Source organism: Mytilus edulis, chromosome 12 (genome assembly GCF_963676685.1).
Source record: "Mytilus edulis chromosome 12, xbMytEdul2.2, whole genome shotgun sequence".
Classification (NCBI taxonomy): Eukaryota; Metazoa; Mollusca; class Bivalvia; order Mytilida; family Mytilidae; genus Mytilus; species Mytilus edulis.
In genome coordinates this window covers 71,228,529-71,240,578 of record NC_092355.1, presented here as the reverse complement: position 1 = coordinate 71,240,578, position 12,050 = coordinate 71,228,529, and the positions used below count along the sequence as shown (strand labels likewise).

The 12,050-nt window shown below is 33.6% G+C and overlaps 2 protein-coding genes across 2 annotated transcripts in view; one reads left to right on the top strand and one right to left on the bottom strand.

Moving 5' to 3' along the window:
* The window catches only part of LOC139499281 (uncharacterized), a 740,979-nt gene that overhangs the window by 502,482 nt on the left and 226,447 nt on the right, over window positions 1–12,050 (bottom strand). The gene's annotated exons all lie outside the window — the stretch shown is intronic.
* The window catches only part of LOC139497820 (uncharacterized), a 48,462-nt gene that overhangs the window by 34,970 nt on the left and 1,442 nt on the right, over window positions 1–12,050 (top strand). Inside the window, exons 9-10 of the mRNA XM_071286055.1 lie at window positions 1,629–1,916; window positions 5,506–5,576. Coding sequence (XP_071142156.1) covers window positions 1,629–1,916; window positions 5,506–5,576 — 359 coding nt within the window. The remainder of the gene's footprint in view (window positions 1–1,628; window positions 1,917–5,505; window positions 5,577–12,050) is intronic.

Sequence of the window (12,050 nt, the reverse complement as noted above, 5' to 3'; positions counted from 1 at the left end):
CCCCGACGGAAAACGGTTTTCAGCATTTTAGCTGCAAAATTTTATTTACAAAAATATTAAATTTACTGGTTATCGTGATAATTATGATATACATGATGAAAAGTTCGACGAATTATGAATAATTCACCATAAGTTGACTGTATAACAAATCTAGCTAGTATTTTTCGTCAAAATGTAGAGAAAACGGGTGAATGACACAAAACATGATGTTCCCAGAAACAGGTATATTTTATATAAACATTTTATCTTTTTAAATTTCATATTTTTGTAGTTTTTCAATCATTTATAACAAAAAAGTTGACAAAATATACTCTTTATTCTAAATGAAGAGGAAAAATCCGAAGACGCAAAATTGGCAGCATAGAAAATTTGACACGAAAAAGCAACAAAATTCTATAAAAGTTATACTTATGTTCTAATTCATAACTTCAAGCGAACATAACTTATTTACAAAATAAACTCAACACCTTTGTATGGGATCAGCTCGCCTGACAGTGTGCAGCAAAGCTTTGAATAACCTATTATATACTTTCAAACACGTGTAATTTCATAAACAAATACACGTGGTAATGTTTACATACCGGTGTACATAACTTTAATAAATATATTTGTACTTACACATTGTAAACCTCCTTACATTTTTTTTTAAATAAAATTTATTCAGATTGGTCCACCTCATCTAAGATGAAAGTGCGAAAACAAGTGTAATTGCGGAAAACTGCAATTTTTTTCAAGATAAAACATCCCAAATGGGGAAAAAATATATGAAAAATTGGAACATCATCAAAATAGAGTACTCTCAAATGAGCGTAGCATAAAAATAAGCGCACCACGATTTAAATTTGTCTTAATTTTTGTCTTTTATCCATATGAACAAAAAAATATGTAAAGAAAAAAGGTTAATTCTAGACTCCGTTGGCTCGTCAGAGGTGTCCATCCGTTATTTATCTTAAAGACCTCTCAGTCATGTCTTTATAAACTTATGCATGCTTGACATTATACTTTTTTTTACATTAACGTTCCTGTATACACTTTATTTATAAGTGTTTCTACATCATCAAGATCAGATAAATTAACATATCAAATTGCCATTTATGTCTAGCTAACAAGAAGTACAAAAGTATAGCAATGGACTAAGTTTCAACAACTGGAAGTATGATTTAGCTCCCATATTTTTTTTCATGGTTGACCAGAATGTATCAACTACTCAACCAGTGTTTTGATCAATTTTACAAGGCCTTATTATAGTCACCAAGGGTACAAGGCTGATCATTTGACGTGTACTTAAAACTCTTCAGTGACACTCACTAAGATACCAACAGTCGAAGAAACTGAATAAAAACTGCAGTCAAAGGAACACTCGGTAGCATGAATCCCGGTGTTTACTGGGTTTTTCATATATGGCATCAGGAGTCACAGCGAATGAAATAAAACAGAGTCAATTGACCGTTATGAGTAGATCTCCACGAGGCACATAGTTAGCATTGTTTAACGCATTTGTGTATTGAATTAGTGGTTATGATTAACTGTCAATCTTTCCAAGTTCTAGTTATATTGACTTTGGGAAACACAATTGCAAAATATAATTTATACAGTTTGAATTAACTCTATTGCTTTTGTTTATTTAGGAATCATTCCTTTGAAAATTAAAATTGAAGGAGACGGCATTCCTTCAGTTGAGGAAATTGAAGAAAGAAAACCAGACTTAACGACAGAAGTTGTATGTATTAAGTCTGTCACAAAAGGGTCTCTTATTATCTGTGTGGATGTATCGTCATCAGTTTTTCATCACGTTGGAATTTTCCTAGAAGTCATTGATACCTTAGTTTCTGGCATACTTCAAAGACGTTACAAGGATTGCAATGGACACACTACTGATGTTATAATATTTCTTGACTTTATGGACACAAATAATGGTATGTTCAAGTTGGTTAAGTCGGAATTGCTTGGTACGTTAAGGGTATGGATAACAGTGGCCAGAGATGTGGCCTACACATTTACAAATTAAGACAGAATTATAATGCCAATGGTCTCCAATTAAGTTTAAAGTTTAAGAGCATCACTGTCAACAAAAGGTTTTCATCAACGTTAAATAAGTCATATTCTAAGTGAGTTAATCAATGACATTGATAATTTTAATTTCTAATAAAATAGTTATTAAAGGTACCAGGAACTCAGAACGCCGGACGCGCGTTTCGTCTACATAAGACTTATCAGTGACGCTCATATCAAAAACGTTATAAAGCGAAACAAGTACAAAGTTGAAGAGCATTGAGGATCTGCAATTACAGAAAAGGCATAGAAGATTGATATGAAAAATTATCGCTAGAAACAAAGAACGCACGTGTCGTTGTCATGACATTACAAATGGCGTCATAGGTAAAATAGTGATACACAGATTATCATAGGTCATCTTAACTCGATTGCTTATTCATGTTCGCTAACCGAATCAAGCAAGAAAATTGATACCGTTGAAATGATAACGACAATCTTTAAATAAACTGTACTAAACAAAACTCTGTTAATGCTAATCTGAAATTGAGAGATATAGGTTTTTATATGCACTGCAAAGAAATAGTACCAAAATGACAAAATTACTAGTTTTTGTATTAGATAGATAACTAGATAGTATCATATGAATAAATAATTTTGATAACAGTAATAACAACATTACTGATACGCTATATTTAATATCTAATTTAATGGTCAATATTAAATACAAAACTCATTTTTACCTCGACTTAAGTATGGAGCTCAAGTTTCAAGGGTGACAACAAGACATGCTGTAGTGATTAATTCATGTAACCTTTATGTTGCCATAAGCATATTCGGCTATTGACAGTTTTCACATATGGAATAGGACATACACAGTTGGATGCAGACCTTCTAAGCTAGTGACGTGTTACGATCAAATTCCCTTTATTTCAACCATAGTAGATTAAGCCAATATTTGTGTTTACAATGCTGCACTATTTCGCGGTAGATAAAAGTGAAGCCAATCCCGACTACAACATTGAGTTTTAAAATAGTTGTGGCAAGCGTCTTACAATTTTGCGAAACTAAACCGAAATTTAAAATTTGTAAGAAAAACATACCAAGTAACTTCAAATAAGTTGATTTTCAACATTGAAATTGTAACTACATATTGTCAATTGCTTAACGAGTAAATACGTGTGGCACTACCAACACGTGGGAATTTTTCATTTACATTTCCTACATTTACATATGGTCACCTTAAAAACCTTTGTGATTGAATGCCGCAAATTGTAACTGCGACCAATTGTTATCATTAACTCGTGGATCTGCATTTCAACCCCATTTGCTAAGGGTGCAGAGGAGGGGACTGGATCGTAACCCTTGGCTAAAGAAGATGAATGCAGACATAAACTGCATGACTTTGATGCGGCAAGATTTATATCATATTAATAAAAGATACATATATAATTCTAACCTACGTGTATTCAAAACTTAGAAATATATAATTTCAAAGCAGATATTATAGTAAGAAATTTATGTAGGTCAACATCGCCATACCCATATCATTTTTATGGCCCCGCAACGAAGTTGTCAGTGCCATATAGTTTTACCCTTGTCCGTTCTTCTGAAATTCCGTAATTCCGTCATTCCGCAACAAACCATTATACGGAGTTTTTTTCTAAACGCCTTCAGATATTGGGCTGAATTTTGGTATGTCAGTTAACCATGAAGAGTTACAGATCAAGTTCAAGTTTCGTTCCGCTTCACTAATTTTTGCCGAAATTACGGGCTTTGGACTTTGAGAAATTGTTGAAAATTACAATTATACGAACTTTTTTTCTAAACGCCTTCAGATATTGGGTTGATTTTTGGTATGTGAGTTGACCATGATGAGTTACAGATCAAGTTTAAGTTAAGTTTCGCTGCACTTAGTTTTGCCGAAATTACGGGCTTTGGACCTTGAAATATTGTTAAAAATCACAGCTATACGAACTTTGTTTCTAAACGCCTTCAGATATTGGGCTGAATTTTGGTATGAGAGTTAACCATGATGAGTTACAGATCAAGTTTAAGTTTCGTTCCGCTTCACTAATTTTTGCCGATATTACGGCCTTTGGACTTTGAGAAATTGTTGAAAATCACAATTATACGAACTATTTTTCTAAAAGCCTTCATATATTAGGCTGATTTTTGGTATGTGAGTTAACCATGATGAGTTACAAATCAACTTAAAGTTTCGTTCCGCTCTGAGAATTTTTGCTGAAATTACGGGCTTTGGACTTTGATGAATAATTCAAAATCACAGTTATACGGATTTTTTTTCTATACGCCTCCAGATTTTGAGCTGATTTTTGATATGTGAGATTACAATCATGTTTGTGTCCACATGTGCTTTTATTGAAATTGCATATTTTTCAACTTTTTGGGACGGGGCCATTCGTGTCGCTTTGACACATCTTGTTAGTAATAGTTTCACGTACTGATGTGTTTCTAATTTGATAGATGCGTTTGTGCTTCTTTTGTTAAATTGTTTGTTTTACGTTTGTAACACAGTGATGACTTCTGTACCCATATTTTGAATATTTTATCTATTATGTCTGTTTTGTTTACGCATCGTTGTAAATATAACGGAGTTTGATAATACTGTCGTACAGGTGAAAGGTTTTGCGCAATTTAACCAGGTTCAATCCCCATTTTTCTACATAGGAAATGCCTGTACCACGTCAATAATATGACAGTTGTTATCCCTTCGTTTGATGTGTTTAGCTCTTGATTATACCAGTTGATTAGTATTTACATTTATATTGACTATGTGGGTCGGTTGAAAACAAAACATTGCTACAAAAGATATGATTTCAGCTTCCCAAGCATTGGAAAGCTGATATCGGATATTTTCCTTATGTCGTTACTCCAATCCCGTTCCCTTTTCACGGATGTGATCTACCGACTTAGACCTTTACCTTTATTTGTGACATTTTTACGTATTGTGTCTGGTTGTTCTGTTCACGCTTCGTTATCAATTTGATACGAATGTCGTATAAGTGAGAGGTTTAGCGCTATAAATCCGGGTTCAATACACCGTTTTCTACATTTGAGAATGCCTGTACCAAGTCAGGAATATGGCAGATGTTGTCCATTTGTTTGTTGTGTATTGTCATTCAGTGTTACCATGTGATTGGGGACTCTCCGATTGAATTTTCCTTAGAGTTCGGTATTTTTGTGCATTAAAGCATGTTTTTCTCGTGAGAGGTCATAATATTAAAGACCATTTCGTGCCATAATGTTGTACACATTCTCGCCCTGTGGTCTCTAGTTAGGTGTTTTTCGACGAAAATTCAAACCAAATCGTGTCATTCAGTCTTTATAAATATCTTGATATGAACGTCACTGACGAGTCTTATGTAGACGAAACGCGCGTCTGGCGTACTAAATTATAATCCTGGTACCTTGATAACTATCATATTCATTCCTACTTTTTTACTATTTTCAAATTTATGTAAACTAACCACTATATTATTATATTAATAGAACCGTTGGCTTTTCGAAAACAACCCATGGACATTGTGGGGAATAGCTGTTTAGCAAGACAATACGACATGGTATGTAAAATAATTCACACTTATTATCAAAAGCTTTTCTTAAGCAAAATACTATTTGATAGCTGAAGTTAATAACATATGAGCGTGTAATTGGATGACAAGGTAAAGTTACTATGTCAGGTTTTGATAACAACAATTGATTATATGAATTTCTATTATTCTTATATCCTTTTTGATTTATTCAAGTCTTCATCGTAGCACATATATTCATAATATAATATCAAGTAAATACTACTTGTCTACATTATAATTTGTTTTCGGTGTCAATGGAAAACGATTCTGTATTATTATATAAATTAAGGAGATGGGGTATTAATGTCAATGAGACAACTATCCACATGAGACCAAATGATGCAGATGATAAGATACAGTGTAAAATCACAACAGTCACTAGCGTAAAAAATATACTTGTGCATTGACAATACAGGCCTATATTTAATTACAAAGTCGTATCGACAATTGGAAACACACATAAAATATACTTTGGATTGTACAGTTGTATAAGAGAGGGACGAAAGATACCAAAGGGACAGTCAAACTCATAAATCTAAAACAAACTGACAACGCCATGGCTAAAAATGAAAAAGACAAACAGACAAACAATAGCACACATGACACAACATAGAAAACTAAAGAATAAACAACACGAACCCCACCAAAAAAAACGTATCTGTCTTGAAGAACAACTTCAGTTTCGCTAGAATGTATCAGACATTTGTCAGAATAATGTTTTACAAAAGAATAGGGAATCAATTTCAAATGTTCTTGCTGAATCTTAATTCTTTCTCCACATTGTTGCTCTTTTATGTGGCTTGTAAAACGGTTGTGGAAGAAAAGACAGAAAAGACTAAAATTAAGTAATCACGTATCTCCGACAACTGACGTTTTACTATGGAAGCGCATATGGTACACCCCTTGTTTAGTTATTTTGTTGCTAATAAGTCGGAATCATTAGTTATGTTGTGTGTTATAAGTTGGAATCTAATCATCATGTGGGGTCAACTTGTCGGTAAGATGAGGACATAATTGCATTACAATGTCGACTTGTTAATATAAATATAATGACTTAGTTATAAGAATCGACATGATGATTTCAACTTGCTAATTGATCAAGTCGATAACTTGTTTATTTGAAGATAAGGTAAAACCACGTGACTACTTTGGAAAAATATGAAAGCGCATATGGTACACTCTTTGTTAAGTTATTTTGTTGCAAATAAGTCGGAATTACTAGTTAAGTTGTGTGTTATAAGCTGGAATCAAATCATTATGTGGAGTCAACTTGTCAGAATGATGAAGAAAAAATTGCATTACAATGTCGACTTAGTAGAATAAAATTATGACATATATAGTTATAAGAAGTCAACATGTCAAATTCAACTTGTTAGCTGATTAAGGAGGCTTGCGGGTATAACATTTTCAGAAAAGAATTAAACATTCATTTTTCAGTACAAATTTTATTTATTACCTGTAGTAGTTGTTACTTTATCATATGGTACAAAAATCTGTCCTAAAAATCAATTCGTGTTGACCCCAGGTGACTCTAAAAATGTAGATATCATTGACAAAGTTCCAAATTATCTCCCTTTGGTGCAAAAATGCCATTTTTAGGCAGGAAAATTGAAATATCTTTTTTTAACTCATCGGTGACCTATATTTTTGATTGTTGTTTTCGAATAAGCGGTGCATACAATAAATAATTATAAAATTTAAGCGATTTCTGTAATTTAGTTCTTTTTTTTATTTCGATATTACCTCTATTTCTCCTATTAGTTCGACAGAAACAAAGGACATTAACAAAAATGTATGCTTTTTTCAATGGCAGATTGTGACCGTAAATGAACGGTGACCCCATTTTTTTATTTCATTTTTCTTTTAAGTATAAGATAAAGTTCATTTATAGAAAAATATAGCGAAATCCTATATTAAATAGAAAAAAAATTGATTTAGACCCGCGAGCCCCCTTAAGTCGACAACTTGCGTATTTGGTGATAAGGTGTCAGACCACCAATTACTCCCTCCAATGTAGAACGTATGTAAAAGTAGTCCTACTTTGACACAAAATAGTGCTTTTGATGTCATTGTTTACTTAAACTAACCAACAAATTTGCAGAAATGAAACTTTTGGTGAAAGGGAAATATATTTAGACCATTTTGAGCCAAAATTCACTTGTCTATGAGTTTGCATTAAAAATTCAGGATTAATGCGCTACATAGTACACTAATTTAAGATTTCCAGAAAACCGGGAGTTATTTTGGTAGTACCTGTCTTTTCAAAATCAGAAATTTGTTACAAGACTTTAAACATTGGTTGAAAATTGGCATGTAGGAAGGTGATACATGTACAATTCAGGATATACCTGGTTTCCTTGAAGTTAAACTTAAGGTAAAATATTTAGAAAGCTGTGAAAATTGCAAAATTTGGTTGAACAGATAGGGATTTTTAATTGGTGGTCTGACACCATAAGGTAAAACCACGTGACCATTTTGGAAATACATTTTTAAACCGATGTCAATATCAGTCGTTTTTCTTATGTGTTTCTGATGTTTGAAGCTATCCATTGAGTCCAAGTTCAAATTAATATTCGATTTTATGCTCAGACCTATTTGTTATAAAAAAAGTATCAGAAAAAATGTATTATTTTTTTTTTAAATCGGACATCAGGGGGATATACCCACATAACTAAGTCCGGTCGTTTCTCCAATGGAAGCAGTATCATAGTAATTCGTTAAGGATTGCACGGAACCCTCTGTAATCGCCTGATATTGCTGCTGTCAGTGTTCAAATGTAATGTTGACTGTAAAAAGTTCATATCTCTGTAACATACAAAATTAGAAAAAGATTAACTCCTATACAAGTTTTATAACAATTAAAGGGGGATTATACATTTACCAGGACAAAAAAGTTTCATTAACTGCAAAAAAAACATTTATTTTAATGAAAATAAGAAGATGAGGTATATAGCAAATACGCCATATCTCCGCCACATACAAAATCACGGAGAATTATGTTAACAACTGTATGTCACTGTATGGTCTTCAACAATTAACTATAAGATCCCGAATTGACAAATGAAAAAAAGAAAAGAAAAACTTATGATCTAAATGACAAAGACGCCGACGTCATTACCGACGACGGAATAAAGGTTTTTTGTGTCTCACTTCCGCGACATTATTCACATGACTTGAACTTTATTGTCAACAAATGAAACACTTTTAATCAACTCACCTTCAAGTTACAGGACACGACGGATAATATATGTTCCAATTTTCGTGACCAAATTTCCGTCCTCTTTATTCTCGAGAATGATCTACTACATTAGACCAAATATCGGGATTTTTATTTTCACAAATAACACAAAAGGTGACTCACGTTGAGTAGGATCAGCTTACTCAACCGGAGCATCTAGATTTTTGCCTGATTTTGATGAATTTATATTGGCCAGTAATACCGATTTATTGAGTAAGCCAGCTGCAACTGATTGCAAAAAATGTGTCTTATCCTTTGTTCAATGTTTTTGGACAATGAAATATGTTTAAACTAACTGATTATATAGTTGTTGATGTGCTGTTACACGGCGGTTCCATGTAAGGGTAAGGGTCGTGCGTTCACAGACATGTTCAACTCTACCACATTCTTCATATGCCTGTCCCTAGTCAAGAGCCTGTACTTAAATGGTTATCGCTTGTTCATATGTTTCATTTTTGTTTTTCGTAAATTGTTATGTTATAAAGGAGGCCGTTAAGCTGCGGAAAGCTCGAACGGACGACGAACGGAGGAAAAAAAAGTTTCCGTTTAAAAAATGTGTAACAGTTGGGAGTCCGTTGGTGTACTGACCATTTAAAACGAACTCGTACCGAATGGCTATCGGACACACGCAGGATATGTAATATACGAGAAACTTAAACGTACCGGACAGAACAGATGTCGAACGTACAACATCGGACGAGTACCGCATAAAACGGATAAAGCGGAAAATTAAAGGCTGCAATATTGACTGTTCCTCTGGTATATTTTGTCCTTTTTTAATACATTCAAATCACATTAACGTGACCGTAAAATAAGTTTCCGTGTAACTGGTTTTAGTTTATAGTCGAAAAGGTTTATATATGCAACATTTAAGTTAAGTCTGGCCTAAAACAAGAGCTGATTGAAAGTGAAGACGTTCTCCTACTCCAGAATCTATCCTGAATAATAAGCAATCATGACATTCAAGAAATCTGACATACCAAAACATTGCATTTCTAACGCGAAATTTTCAATTGACATTTATTTATTTAACATTTGGTACGTATCCGATTTATCCGTTATCCTTCTGTTTATATGTCACAGCCGCTCATCATCCTTTTTATGCGTTATTCGTCCGTTATATTTCTGGTAGATGTCCATTGGCGAATTGTTTTATCGGATCTCCAACGGATATATAACGGACATGTAACGGATACAAAACGGAAACAAAACGCACGAGTACCGTTAACAAAAAAAAACCGAACGACTGTCGGACGTTAAACGGACACCTCATCCGTTGGACGTCCGTTCAATGTTTTTAACATTCTCAAAATTTTCCACACGACAGAAAGAACGTGGACTGATAAAACGAAAGATGAACGGGCATGAAACGGATATGGACGTACGCCCAACGGATACACAGGTAAAATAGCTACGGACGTTTCACGGACGTGGTAATAAACGTCCGTAAAACATCCGTAATACGGATGTATTACGGATGAAACGGTTACGTCCGTAAAACGTCTGTAAAAATTCATCCGTAAAACGTACGTGTAAAAACTGACGTAAACGGATTGTCCGTTTCACGGACGTATCTTAAACATACGTATTACGGACGTTTCTACAACATCCGTATTACGGCTGTATCATATTCAAAGATGTAAAAGTACCATGCATGATATATGCACGACTGCTTATACATGTATAAAGTAAATTTTTTAACTTGCTTTCAACATTCTGCATGCCAGACTTACATATGTGTAGTGAATCTCTGCTTCAAGGCTATAACTTTAAATATTTGCATAATATGAGTACATACATGACATAAATGTACTAATATAATTTTTTATTATTAAAATAATTAACTTTTGTTCATTATGAACATCCATTCGCAAACTACCCTATATTTTAAGCCTAGAAATAGTGTACCGATTATCAATAAGCACTGTTAATGTCAGAATTTCTCTCCATCAGCCCAAAGAGTCAATGAAAAATATGTAAAATGTAAAAAATCCCTACCTTTCCTATTTTTTCAAAGATGTAATAGCTGAATAGCATGAACACAGATATATTTTATTTGACCTAATTGAAAAAAAAAGAAATTGAAAAAAATCTTTCTATATTTTTTTCTAAGGTTGTAATTAAATTAAGTTGAATTATAAAATTCAAAGAGTGCTTGGCAGTGGCAGATCCAGGGGGTCCGGGGTTTGGACCCCCCCCTTTTTTTTTTGGCCGATCAATGCATTTGAATTGGGACATATAGTTGGAACCCTGCCCCCCCCTCTTTTTAAAATGGCTGGATCCGCCCCTGGCTTGGTGTCTTTCAAACAACCAACTAATCATGCTAATGATGGATGGTTAAATAATTGCCATGAATGCAGTTTAAACAAATGTAAAACATCTAACATTTAACCTTATTTGCAATGCTTGAGCAAAAATGACTGTAGTCTATGTATATATTGTACAAGGCTGAATTAAAATTACCTCATACCAGGTTTCACCAATGGCAATAGACCTGACTGTTGTCTAATATACTTGACTGTTGATCATTCTGATTATCTGTCCAAGTACAAAACTATGCTAACAAGAAATTGCACATGAGCATATAGAAAGTACCTGAAAGTTTCAGATTGTTTAATTCTGAACTGCTGAAGTAGTTTCTACTGTTCAACGAGGATTCATAAGATGCAGGGGGAAGGAAACACTCTTATCGTGTTTTAATCACAACAACCAATGCAATAGTCACATATGGTGTTACTTCGTCCCTTATACCCGCCCTTTAATATATTAAAGCCCTTAGAATGTTAAAGTAGTCTCAGAATCAATGTATGTAGAATAATGCCCGGTAAACATTAAAATTTTATCATACATTTATCCTCCTTTGGTGTGGGAATAAGAGCAAATTACCTGCTTCTATTTTATTTGTGTTTTCAAGCAAGCATTTATGAAATCAGTACTATGGGAAGAAAGGGGTACTATCTATGTATTTAAAGTATTTTTTAGGCAAGACAGAAAATGACAGTACATGGCCCTTTTGCTGTAGGTCTATTGTTAACGATGAAATTTGAAAGAGGATACCAATTATATTAATTTATAACAAAAAATCCAATCAAAACGAGATAAGACAGAGAATAAAAGATAAAAAATATCAATATTTAAAGACCCCTTTAAAACTTACCATTAAACATTAAACTGACTGATCCAGAAATTTTTTATAAAGGGGATGGGGGGGGGGGCACTGACTG